The 14,322-nt window shown below is 40.5% G+C and overlaps 1 protein-coding gene across 1 annotated transcript in view; it reads right to left on the bottom strand.

Moving 5' to 3' along the window:
- The window catches only part of snd1 (staphylococcal nuclease and tudor domain containing 1), a 176,276-nt gene that overhangs the window by 30,612 nt on the left and 131,342 nt on the right, over positions 1 to 14,322 (bottom strand). Inside the window, exon 18 of the mRNA XM_085437009.1 lies at positions 8,109 to 8,250. Coding sequence (XP_085293135.1) covers positions 8,109 to 8,250 — 142 coding nt within the window. The remainder of the gene's footprint in view (positions 1 to 8,108; positions 8,251 to 14,322) is intronic.

A 14,322-nucleotide genomic window follows, 5' to 3' on the forward strand; every position in this document is an offset into this window, starting at 1 on the left:
ATGAGATCATTGGCCCCCGTGTTTGGTCAACAAAGAACCTGTAAGGCAATCACCTGCAGACAGTGTGTAAAAGAAAGGCAAAATAGGAAAAAGGCCATTTAATCCCCTTCCTGGCTGATCTTTAAAATATTCTGAGCATCTGCAGCATGTCGAAGGAGGTCAAGCTAGAAAAACAAATGATCGCCCCACCTGACAACTGCTGCTCCACTCCCTCTAGAACGGGATATGGATTATGTCTTGTGATACTCCACCAGCAATAACTCTCTTCCATTTTTCACTTCCTGCCAGACTGGAGTAGTTTTTTTGTTTTTTTTTGAACGGCAAATTACCATTTCTGTAATTGGAAAAGCCATCACTGAGAGAGAAAGCATCTGTGGCTCTCTTTTTGCATCAGTCTCTTCTGTTCTTCTCTCTACCACCTGTCGAGTCTCATTGACTGCAGCTAATGCCTGGATTTGATTGTGGGGAGTTTATATAAGAAGGTCCTTATTCCCCAAATGTGCACATATTTGCACATTTTTGCCCACATTTGGTAGAGTTGATGAGATCCAGATTTAGACCTGCAAGTGGCTCACCACTGTGAAAAGTCCCATTCTGCCATTCGGCTTTAGGTAATCGACCTCGAAGTTGACATTAGTGCAAATCGTGCTTACTATGAGTGTGGACAAACATGCTTATTTTCCACCTGAAAAGCAAATGCACCCCACCTCAAACCGACAGGTGAGCTGACCTTTTAGAAGCTAAGTTGCGCATCTGATTTAATAATGAATGCCTTGGGAGGCGGAACATCATCTTGGCGGGACTTGACCTCTAAATATTGCATCTGCTGCAGTGGCAGGGAGCTGGAAAAGTGAAAAACAAGCCGCATCGGGTGCTTCTTCTCCTGCAACTTTCATTTCCTAGCTTGGTTACTTTGTTCAGTTTATGGTCGAATTGGACTACAACAAGGTCTTGTACACACTTCAGCTGAATTAAATATTAGACATAAAAAGGGAGGAGAACAGGGATACAGAGGCCACAGAAATAACTACTTTTCTTTTTTCAGAGTATGGTCCATTTTGTTTTAATGGCAAAACTCTAATTAGACTGAATTTGAAATTAAAGCTAGTATTGTATTGGAAACAAGTAGCTGAAGCTCAAACATAGTTGTAGTCACATACACTTAGTATAATTATAAAATCATTTACTTTGTAATTTTATTGAACCAAAAAAAGGTTTACTACAATCATTAATGTACCCATCAGAGTAATGCCTGAAAGTTGTTATTTTCCACTGCTAAATTTCTGCAATTTCTCTACTTCAAACTTTAATAAGACTGTTCAACAGAGAACTCATGCTTAACAAAAATTACTTTGTTAAATCTAATGCTTTGGGGGGGAAAACCCAAACAAACAGTATGATATGGCACTGGCACAGAAGTTAATTATCTTAACCCCTGGCTGACTCTGGAACACAGTGTTAAAATTAGACATTTCATCCAAAACACACACAAAAACCTTTTTCAGTGCACTCTTGCCTTTTTTTTTTAGTAAGCTGTACTCTGTAGAGTAGTCATCACTTGGCTGCCTTGACATGACATCTAATTATGAGGCCACTCACCCTAATTCATATGAAACGCTATAGTAATTCTTATGTTCTCTTATTGAAATCAACACAGTGAATAAAAAGGGAACTAGCCCAAAAAAAATCTACTTGAACTAAAAAAAAAGCAATGGAAAAAATAAATTGAACCTAAATTGTAAAAATAATGAAATTCCATTTCAAAAAGCAGGAAAGGACTTGGTCTGAAGTCCAGCCAGACAGTGTTGTTCTGCCTGCATTGCTCCAACAGTAGCTGGGTCCAGCATCATTAGGTGATGAACAGCTGCTGTGTGTAAAAGGTAGAAGTGTGAATAATGTGGACGGAGTGGCACCTGGTTGGGGGGAACGACTCCACTCATTATGAGGCTGTATGGGTGCCAGGAAACAAGCGGTAGACAGGATGTACCGCCAACCGCGCTGCAGCTGAGGCTTGGGGTGAGCAGAAAATGTGTGTTTGTCGGTCGGGGCCAGGCCTAGCAGCCCAGTACCGTGGATGTGACAAGTGCGTTAAGGCCAAATCAGGGGGAGGTCACTAGCTAGGCAGAGACAAGTCTTTTGCCCAGTAACACAATCTGTGGCTTGGGAAAACCAATGCAGTAATATTAAACAGTGTGTCACAGATTAAACATCTATTCTACACAAGTTTACAAGACAGAATAAATGGTGTTGTGGCAGCTGTAAGCTGTATGTTCAGGTAGACCCCAGCTTATATAAGCACTGATTTGAATTAACTGTACGGTTCCTGGAATGTCACCTGCAACTTGGCAGCCCCTAAAACTGAGCTCGGTCTCTCCAACACTGCAGTGAAGCATGTGCAAATTTTTCACAGATCATCAGAACTGTCAGCTCTGCTGGATAAAACTCAAGTCAGCTTGCACTTCGTAAAAGGATACAGGTGGAAGACCCAGGTACAGAGTTTCTCCTTCTACCCAGTTCACAAAATCTAAGGAGGAGAACCTGATGACATCGAGTATGATGAGGATGTCATTCTCCCTGCTGCACAGGCGTCATGATCAGTGGCAGTCCCATCAGTAAGCCGCCGTCTTTCCCAACACCCCATGAAGCCCGCCCACATGTAGTAGTGTAGCTGGGGCTCTATTTGAGTGTGGTTTGGAGAGATGAGACATTTCTGGGATAAACAGTTTGCCACAAAGTTACTGTCAAAGGTTTTAGGGCTGGTTGTGATTGTAGCCTCTTCCATGCCGTGCTCCAAGTCTGGCCAACTGATATGAGCCGATTCATCCACGGCCAAAGACACCGAGATCTAAAGAACCCATACTGGCCCAGTGTGCCACAATAAGCGAGAACTAGCTAGAAATGCCACACTTAGATGGACAGCTTCAGCTCTCTGGGTACCATAGTGCTGATATAGTGTTTGAGAGATGGCGTCATTTCATTGCAGTGCTCTGTTTTAGATGTGTTATGCATCCTACACCATTTGCTATATAGTGGTAAAACATTTTTCACTGCCGATGTGCGTTTGGCTTCAATTTTGGCTGGGCAAGTGGGCTTTGGAAACATGCCAATTGGTCAGCATAGGCTTATGAGAAGGTTTATAAAGGAAGCCCATCAGCTGCACCCTGCTTTTAAGCCTCTAGCATGCCTCCTGCAATTTGCCCATCATTTCAGAGGCTCTCAGGGCTCCTTTGAAGTGTGCTGACTTGAAGGCACATTCTCTCAAAATTATCTTTTTTGCTTTCTCAGAAGCAAAAGGGATGTGTGAACTACATGTTGTATCTGCCATAGTTCCTGTTTGAAGTTTTCAAATCACTATAGCTACAGTTAGCCTGCTTATATATGCCCCACTCTTGGGGGGTACTGGCTTTTCTCCCCAGCTGTTTGTTGATGAGAGTAGCTTAATTCACTTTGTTATGTACAGCCTTTGTGCATCCAGTTGGATTGGAAAGAAAAGAAAAGAAAAGGAGAAAAAAGGAAAGCAGCTCTTTGTTTCCCAAGGTTCCCACTCATTGAGGGAAGCTTCTTACCTTACAGCGGTCAACACAATGGGTGGTGGAGGCTATTATGTTGGCACATTACTGCCGAGGACTGAAGTCTCCTACACGCGCAATGCCCCAGACGTGCAGCTAGCGTATGGGCCCCTTTTCTGTGAAGGATATCTAAGCAGCTGCTGACTGGCCATGGCTACAGATGTTTATTAGGATCTACCAGCTGGATACGCCTGCTCCTTGGAACACTCAGTCCTTAGTATGGGCACTTAAGGTCTCGTTTATGCCACTGTGTTGGTAGAGTGCATTATAAACCTGAGCAGAGCTTTTCAGATCCATGTCTACATCTCCACTTGGTGTCAAAAATACATGGAACAACCAGTAACATGTGCATTTTCTGCTCATGTTTGTGTTTTATTGCTTTTTTAGTTTTGCCACTGACAGAAGTCATATCATGAAAAGGTCTTTGCAATGTAGTGAGTGATAGAAACACTTCAAAATGTCTACTTCTGTCACCATCTTGGTTATGCACATTTGGCTTATTGGAAACCAGCATACAAGTATGTCTTTGTAGTCTTTGTATTGCTTGTAATCACATCAATTCCTCTCACTGTGAAAGCTATATGAATGGACAACAATGTAACCAACTTTCCTAGGCTGTAGTGTTTTGGTCAGGTAGATTTTCTGTAAACAAGGTTTGAAATGAAATATTTAGTCACTACGGTGTCCAATATACATTTATACACACATGCCCACTTCATATTCATACCTATCAAGAGTGCAAGAATATATTTAGCAAGTGTTTAAATTACATAGACTCTCCAGCATAGTGGTAAACTAGCAATATTGTACGGCACAGAGTCACTTCCTTCCCCTGTGCCTGGAGTGGCCTTTGTCTTTCAATGTCCAAGGTCACACAGATCTATGCAGGCCCCCCTCTGACAGTAATTACATATAGCCTCCGGAGAGGAAGCAACATGCACAAGGAAAATAGGGGGTGGGGGAAGACACAGCAGTACAAAGCAGAGAGATGTGTGTGTGTGTCTGTGTGTACTGGGAGAGGTGGGGGGCACGAAACAATGAGCGATAAAGACCCTTAAAATAAACTGAGGATTAAAGAGCTTCTTGCTCAAGCTTCTTGGTGACTTGGAAAACCACTCCTAACGTGAAATTAATCACTTATCGAGTCTGTGTAAAGATTTTCATATACTGAAAAGGAGAGAGAAAAAACAAGCCCTTATATCCTTATTTAATTATAAATGGGAATAATTAAAATGGGAAAAGGGGTAAAATACAGTGCAGATACAGAGGGGCCCAGGAGAATAAAAGGAATTATAAACCAAATTTCCTTCGTTTAGGGAAAAAAAAAAATCTATATTATATATACACACACATTTTTTTTAAAGTACAGCAACAGCTGTGAAAGCTTTTTAATACCCACTGATCACAGCTGGCCACAACAAATAAATAAATACATTCCATCCTATTAGATAGCCACAACTCCCACAGGGTTAATGGTTTGGAAACTGCATCTAAATATTAATGACTGTAACCCGACCGATTGTGTGTGTGTGTGTGTTCTCTTTCTTTATCTTTTTAATACATGCATCATCTTCTCATTATATTGGACTTAAAACATCTTTTTCTGCCCGACTGTTCATTGGTATTAATATCTACACTACTGCTAAATACTAAAGTCCTACTAGTCAAAGTCAAAGTCATGTTGTTTTACAGCCCCTGTTATAAAAACGTGTGTGAAACGCTGATGGATGGGAATGTCAGGTATACTACTATGTTAAATTTTAAATACATCTGTTGGTATATATAAATTCAACTCAGTGTTTACTCATCCGGTTAATTCCTGTTTCATATGACCTTACTTGACACATGTTATTACCTATAGATTGGAATCAGGGCAGTAGCGAGCACATATGTAGAAAAAAGCCTGCTATTCCAGATGTTTTCAGACATTGATAGTGGGACAGATGCTATAATCACTCTTTCACTTATGCATTTATGTTAGGTAGTATGTTGTCATCAGTTGCAATCACAAGAATATTAAAAAATTCTGCCTCCACTTCCAAGCTTATCTGAGTATATAAAAGTCCTTTTCAGAAAATTTTTTGGGGTGGAAGTGGGGGCATGTAATGATAAAGCACTCAGCTTGCATGATTTTACAGGCCCTAACACTTTGATGTTCTCTTCAAGAGGTTGGTATGACTTAATGTAGCTTTGAGGGAGCGTCAGCGAAAATGAAAGAAACCAAGGGAGAAAAGGAGATGGAGGAAGGAGGGGAGGGGCAAACAACATGAAGGAGAGGGAGATGAGGAGAGGAAAGCAGAGGGTGAAGACCGGTCAGGTTTTTCTTCCCTGCTGAGAATAACATTTTTTTTAAAGTAGCACGTAAGTCTCTTGGTAGAAGAACACGAGCCAATTAAGAGGGAAAAAAATAAATAAAAAAAGCCCTAGCACTGCTGGATCATCTAAAAATCAAGGCTTTATATGAGAAAAGATTAAATAACTCAAAGCTCCCCTGTCAAAATGCACTGAGAGCAGCAATGTTTAAAAAAAAAAAAAAAAAAAGCAGATTGTGTACAATTTCTTTAAATGCAACACTTTAGATTCTACCCCGTAAAAAAAACGTTGAAGTTGTAAATACCTTGCATCTTCCATTTCCCCAGGTTCGTTTATAGGTATAAAGAACTTATGAGAAATATGCTAAAAATCAATAAAAATGCTTTGATTTGCTCTTTTATGTGTAGCTTGAGTACATTCTGTTTCCCACAAGACCATGAACTCCTACTCAGTTTTAGATATTGTGTAATATATTTTTGCTTCTATCCCACCCCACCCAACTGAAAATAAAGGATGCTGAAATCATTAACCCTAGTTTCAGGTTAATGTGCCATGTATCATATATTTCAGCATCTTCACAGAGACACCCAATTAAGATCAGTGATAAAAAAAAAACCCCAAAAACAACTCACTCAACCTGAACATTAGTCCTGACTTGCAGGAAAGTGAAGCTGAAGTAGCCAGAGGCAGTGAAAAGGCTTTAGATTTGAATCTACAGCTGATAGAAAATATTGTTGAGCGCATGTCACAATACCCGAAGCTTTCAATGTACAGAAAGGTTATACAAACAATTGTGAGCTAAATGTTTTTCACGGTCATAAATGATTGGATTATTAAGATGCGTGTGATGCTTAGGCTTAGATTGGCAGTAAATGAAGGCAAATTAATTAATGATGACAGTGAGGCAAATTAAAAGGTGGCCAAAGTCAATTTCATGGCCTCTACCAGGCGACTGCCAGTGAAGACAGATGTGGGGGGCGGCAGAGAGAGAGAGGAAGACCTCAGAATCCTGAGTTGCTCCTACAAACTGGCAGACGATGAAGGGATAGTGATTGGCATAAAGGATTCAGATCTGTTCCAGCTAGTTTGTCAATGCAGCTTTTAATGTATTTGCATGTTTCTAAATGCAAAATTGTGTCATGGCAATAATTAAAGCTACATAGACAGAATTTAAAATAGACAACCCACCCCTGAAGCGCTCTCGCCTCTATTCTAAACCCTTCAAAGCAGATAAGCACATACTTACGTATTTCAAGCCTTTTTTGTGTTTTGATTTGGATCATTATGGCTTATACCTCATTGTAGCCCAAAAAAATGAACTTTTTTGAGATGCACAAGTACAAGTGCCGCGTTTCATATGAACTAAAACAAATTCCATGTTGTTTTTTGGCTTCACACAAGACTTGAAACCCACTACCTCTGCTCATCCAATTGAGCATGTATGCCTTACTTCCTATTCAGACTTTTGTGTTCACACTACTCATCTGATCTGATCTCAAGAGTTCTATGATTGGCTGGATTTTCTAAAGCCCAAAATCAAAGGCCAGCAGATGTGCTGGAGTCTAGTCCCCCCACATTGCTTCACGGTGGATCATCATAAAAAAATTTTTTTAAAACCACAAAAATTTCAAACAAATTGCCTATCCGAGCTTTAAATGGCAAACTTTTTGTTATCATAGAGAGAGTAGATTAGATTGTAAGACTCCATTTGACTTAAAAAAAAAACTGCAAACATCAATGGTGACAGGAGGGGATGTAGTGATTTATTCCTATCATTTAGTAGTAATAATAAGCGGGACGTCCTTTGTTTTGTCTCCTGGTGGGAGGGATGCTGCAGCAGGGGATGAGCCGAATGTCTGAGTAGTAGAGATAATTGTCATTCATAAAGTCAGTCTGGTGTTAAAAGGGAATAAAATGCAAAGTCCTTGCTTGCCACCGCTGTTGGGAGCTGGTGTAGATAGTGGTATTTAGTGTGAAGCTGCAAAAGCTGACAGAAAAAAATCTGCAGCTTGAAGTAAAACAGCATGTTTATAAAGCAATTTCAACTTTTCTAAACGAATTCTCATTGGTTACTCTATCAAATTTTATATTCACTGGAGTCTGTTTGTCTGGTTTTGCAAGCTGCCTCTTTAGGCCAACTCGAAAATTATATACTTGGAAAACTAAGTGAACAAAAATGAATTTTCACGCACTCCCTCACTCATGCACACGACCATCTCGAGGTACCTGTCTCTACATCCTGGGCGTAGAAGTGCAGGGTGTCGGTGATTTCAGTGACATAGACTGGTTTGTAGTTTGCCACGCGCTCCTTCTCCTCTGAAAGATGCACGACCTCCTCCACTGGTTTCTCCTCATAATTGGCCCAGACCTACAACACATACAAGGAGTAAAAAAATGTTTTAAAAAAAGACATGTCAATGCAACACAAACATGGAGATCAGATAGGTCAAGCTTAATGTGCCAAACATTTTTCAGGGATAGAAATTCATGCAATGAGAATTCGTACATGCTGCACCAGTGGCCCGAGATTTATAACAGCATGAGACTACTGAATGAGACTGGAATGTCATGCTGACATACCCGGTCTTGGTGGCATATTGCACAAGCAACAGCAAAGCAACATTCGTTTTCACTAATTATTTTTGGTCCAATTTCAAACCCTTGATGCTGCCAGCATATGGGACAGTCCATCACTCCTATGACAGATTTCTGACCTCACATAATACTACAAAGATGTTTCTGAACACATATTTGCAAAGATCTTCCTCACGTCTTCCAGCAGTTGTTTTAGGGCAGGGGTGGGCAATTCCAGGCCTCGAGGGCCGGTGTCCTGCAGGTTTTAGATCTCACCTTGGGTCAACACACCTGAATCACATGATTAGTTCGTTACCAGGCCTCTGGGGAACTTCAGGACATGTTGGCTGTATCCCAATTCAGGGTCTGCAGCCTTAAAGGCTGCATTTTAAGGCCAATTACATCACAGCGACGTGACGGAGGCTGTCCCAATTCAAAGGCTGCTCGAAATGCGGCCCTCAAATGCGTCCTTCATTTCACTGAATTTTAAGGATGTGGCGGTGTAGACTTCGTGGCCCAACATATCCCAGAATGCATAGCGCAGCGGTGGGTGTGGATAATTTTTCCGGAGAGAAAAAACGGCGGAAGACGGGCAGCCGAAGAGTAAACTTTTAAAAGTAAGTACTGAATATTATGTCACTTATTTATGTGCGAATGTTTAATAACGAAGAACATTAAAACATTACTGTTGGCCACATGTCAGCAAAGTTATGTGACATTAGCGATGTTTGTACTAACTTGGTTTTAAAGCCTTTACTTTAAAATATACGCCGTTCAATAGTTGATGTTAATCTTGCAGAGAATGTGAGGATTTTATGGATATTTAAAGTAAGCACTGAGACAAATTTAGTCATGCCAACATATTAAAAGAACAACATTTGTCTCTCATATATATAACACAGTTATATATACAGTGTCAAAGAAACCTGTCTTTGAGTGAAGATTTAAGGTGACAGGAAATATAAATAATATAAATAAATGCAGCTTGAATCTTTACTGAAGCTCAGGATTTGAAACAGAGTTCATTCACTGCTGTAATAACTAATAATGATTGAAATTGTAACTTTAAAATTGGCCATATTAGATTTACATTACCAAAGTGAGATGACTTAAGTCTCATGAACAACATTAGCTAATTGTTATTTACTAGCTAATCTTAAATGACTGTTCAGTACAGAAGTGAAGCCCAATAATCATGATTTCACAGTCCCGTGGTCTCAGCCTCAGATACTTATCAAATCAAAGCTCATGTAGAAACAAACAAACAAATGAACAAAAGAGTTTGTCCTTCATTTCTGTCAAACAAAGCTGTATGAAACGTTTCCAGCTGTTAGTGTCATGGTTGCTAGGCAACCTGGGCAGCGCGACAGGGGCTAGACCGTCCCATTTCACAAGCCTCTCACTTCCGGCCTTAGCGGTCTTTGAGTACGCGGCCCGTGTGGACCGTTAAGGCTGCAGACCCTGAATTGGGATACAGCCGTTGAGGAGCTAATTTAGCCATTTAAATCAGCTGTGTTGGTTCAAGGACACATCTAAAACCTGCAGGGACACCAGCCCTCGAGTTGCCCACCCCTGTTTTAGGGTTAAGGATTAAAGGTGGACCGAGGATCAAGTTAAGATTAGCCATGTAATGTCGGCGATAATATCACTCCCTCGGTAAAGAATGTTGTCAATTAGGTTCCTTCACGAGCACAGCAATTTATGAGGATGCGTGTAAGCAGGTTACATCCTTTCTAAGGCTGCATCAAGGTTAGTCCTCTTTCGGCTCCCCAGGAGAAACGGGGGGCAGGAGGCTCATTAGAGAGAAGTGCTTTGCCTTGGGCCACATATCAAACTGCATGGATGTCAGCAAGCCCGCGCGTGTATGTGTGTTTACATAAAGAAGGGGATGCACCAGAAAGAGCAGGCGGCTAAAGGGAAAAGCAGCATGTCTGTATACAGCTTCAGGTACAGTAATAGCATTAAACACATGCATAAACACAAGACTGTTAGGATGAAAGCGAGCTAATCAGCTCCCTGTTGATGGATCATTGTGAAACAGGAGGAGAGGTTACGTGGGGATCTCAAAAGTCAACAAGTACAGCTGAGCTTCATACTGCTCCAACTTCTTGTATAGCTGTAGCCCGACTGCTTGTTACTGCACATTTCTGCAGGCTATTTGGGAACTGTTTACTTTTAAAGGTTACTGAAAAAGAAGAAAATGAAGCAGGCAGATTTTTAACAGCACACTGATATCAGCCAATTAGATTCTGGCTAATTATTTCAGTGCACAGTATCTTTCAGCTAATTAGATTAGCTGGTTTTACTGTTGTCATTTTTTCCACTCTGTCTTGGCTCATCTGCCAAGATGCACGTGGTAATCACACCTGAGGCTTTAGTATAACATGCGCTCCTCTGCGCGCTAAGATGATCCTGTACCTCGTTGATATGGCCCAGGTTTTATTCATGCCGAGGGGACCTAAATCTGTTCACACCATCATACTGTGGGGGGCACATGGTTTCTTTATCGTCTGAAGGCATATTTTAAGGCTGGGGCAATTGATGGTTTTGTTGAGCAAATAGTAAAGGGCCTGAAAAATGGAACATGCAAGTGCCAAAACTGCAGCTCCACGAATGCCCCCAGAGTTAAACTGCCCAACTTGACTGCAGAATTGATGTATTTGCAGCCTGCCACCAGATAACAGTTTTGAAGCACCACACAGTTAATTGTGCATAGCTTACAGCTTTGCAGCTTTGGGAGAAAGGAAATAAGACAGAAAGAATGTAGACAGGTAGAAATTCTGGGGGTAGAGGTTGATTAAGGTCACTTAGGGCTGAAAACAAACCCCCCAAGATCAACCAATATTAGGATAGCATAGCTATTTTAGATATGCAGACTTTATGTGCACACTTACAAATGCTGGAATACACAGAGTCTAGTAATAAACATGATTACCATATTGCAACTGAGCTAGCATGACTTGGCTTTTGATCAAACCTGCAGCACCAATTAGGGAAGACAAAGATTAGAGTGTCACCATTCATTAGCCTGGCAGATGTCACTGCAGCAGTTTTAGGCTGATAGCAAGTTACGGGGGGACTGGACAGAGAGCACAATGAGAAGGCTTCATGTCGACATCCGATTCTATGATGTGTAGAAGCGCAAAGGTTCAAAGTTATAAACTATTAGAAAAAAACATGTTTTATTTAGGATATCCTCAAAGAAACAAAAAGCCACAAAAAAAAAATTAAATAAATAAATAAATCGCAACCCTGAGTTAATTAACTGTGTCTCTAGTTTTGATCTTTACACTTCTGATCCTGGTGTCCACTTCGGAAGCAGATTTCTGCTAAAAGAAAACATCAGATCCCCGTTTTTCCCTTTGTTGCTGCATAATTGAATGAGGGCAGAAGGTCATATGTTAACATATTTATTATTTGTGGCCAATACGGATAAAAGACACGAGTGATCAGTGTGATTACAGCAAGATGAAAATTTATTCTGCATCATTCGAGTACATCATTAGAAAGAAGAAAGAGCTCTGTCACTTTTTAAAGCCATAAAAAAATTTTTTTGAAATATATGCACACAAACACACAAGCGTGCACACACTGTGCCCAGGGCTGATGACCTTCCGTGAGCAGCCAACCATCCTGTTTGTTCCACTTGAATGCAGGTATGTGACTGCTGCTTCTGCTGCTGCTCTGCAACTGCAGCCAGACGCTAGAGCCACCAAGCTGCCACAGACAATGAGAGAGTGAAAGAGGGGACGAGAGGAGAGAGATAGAATTATGGGGAAAAGGGATAAAAAAAAAAAAAGAAAAAGAAAAGCAGCAGGCCATTTAGCTCATGTTGAAAGCACAAGTCCTAATAATGGAGCCCAAGCTGAGAGATGGAAGGTTAGGCTGACCTTCACAACTCTTGAATGACAAAACACACTTACACCCAAGTGAGTGACAAGTGAGTCCAGTGGGGTAATGTGGTGATGGGGAAAGGTTGCGCTCAGAGTGACTATCAGAATCACATTTAAAAAAAGAAAAAAAAAAGCTGGAAAAATTGTTGAAGCATGTGTGTTAGGGATTAGCTGATTTCCAATTTCCAGCTGGATTTTTTTGTTGTTTCCTCTAACTTTCATTCTGTTAATCTTCCATTATCCTGCTTCCTTGGTTTTGGCTACAAACGAATATGCCAACTCTTTTATTTTTCTAATCACTTTAACTGCACATGATAAAACTGACCAAAAAAATAAAGAAATTCTGCTTATCGAGCTGAGAAGCTTTGGCATTAGCCAGTGTAATGTTTAATTGCCAAATGCTGATTAAGTAGCGAAAGGCTGTATAAAAAAAAATAATAATAACAAAAAGAAAAACCCAAAACGAAACCCCAACAGCTCCGAAGAAAAATGAGCTGTCATGGCCAGGTTTTTACAGCAGTGCAATAGTGGCAAGCCTTATTTTCTAAGCCTGGCACCCAAGACACCTCTCTGGCTGAAGAGTACCTCTTTGACAGTTAAGTGCAGCTCTGCTCTGGATAATTAAGAGGTCTGCTGATTAGCTTAGAGTCAATTTATCTGAATATTTCTAATCTGAAGAAGACTGCCGCAGTCCAGAAAGACTAAGCAATGGTGCAACATTCATAGATTCACACATTCAAGCACAGGTGGATGAATACACAGACAGATGGATGACTGAACACACACGTAGTGCCAGAACGAGGGTGTGAGGGCTGGTTTGAACACTGATTAAATGTGGCAGTGTGTCAATTGTAGTAGAGTGTGTGTGTGTGTGTGTATGTGATTGTGTATGGTCTGTTAAGACTAAAATCACCATTGCTACAAAGTGTACACTTTTTTTACGCAAACAAACACCCCAAATTTTTATCATAGCAAGGGTCTAATACGCCAGACAAATGCAAATACAAGATTGAGAAGCAAAGAAAAAAAACAAGGCCTCACCTCCAGATGTTAGAAGAAAACAGTGCAGTAACATTAAAAAGTAAACATCTCAAATATGCCTCATTTAGATGCAAATTGCTTGGAAACAAATCTCTAAGAGAAAAAAAGTGTTTCATTTCATACAACTCACTTTCTCCACCAAATTGAGAACATCACACTTATTTGAGGCATAAATGCAATCACATTCGAAAAGAATATTATCTGTGCAACAAATTCAGTAGCTTTACAAGTCTTGTCCTCATATATGGCACTCACAAATACATGACACTCAGAGGAAGCACTGCCATCTGAGTCTAACACACTTCAGGAGACTAGAGGGCTCAGCCCACGCAACCTGGAGCAAACAGGCGTCCCTCGGAAAGAATGCTGCAAACTAGCTGAAGCTAGGGCTAATGTGATTAAGATAATAAAATCTTGGTGGTCTATCTTATTACATGTGTTTTACAAAGTTTCATTATTTATTCATTACCCAATCAGACTTGAAGAACAATTGAAATCAATAGGAGCACGTTGTTCATGCAAGTGCACTTTGTGAATCAATTTAGCCCCATTATATCCCTGATGAATCTCCCTTTAGCGACAAAGGTTCATTAACTCAATTGGAGGGCACGTTTTTTCTCTTTCACATCAAAAGCCTTTATGCTGCACATAAGAAAACAGTTTTGCTTTAAGATTCATTTTCATTTCTTAAGACTGTCAAACAATAATACGTGGATGGTTGTTACTGGATACTGTATTAAAACGAAGAGCTAGATTGTGTTGACAAGATGTTGCCTTAAAACTCTAAAAGCTTGCTCCTAAATTAGGAGCAGAGAGGAATCTGATTTGCATAAAAAGTGAGAAAGAGCTCATTAGAAATCAGCAACAGTCTTATGTTAATGACTGGGTCAGGTTGGCAGAAAGGTGGACAGGCCTGGATTTTCTGTTCTTTA

The sequence above is a fragment of the Copadichromis virginalis genome, linkage group LG17 (assembly GCF_057382275.1).
Source record: "Copadichromis virginalis isolate Kocher_CV1m ecotype Utaka linkage group LG17, C_Virginalis_male_GT1.1, whole genome shotgun sequence".
Taxonomy (NCBI): domain Eukaryota; kingdom Metazoa; phylum Chordata; class Actinopteri; order Cichliformes; family Cichlidae; genus Copadichromis; species Copadichromis virginalis.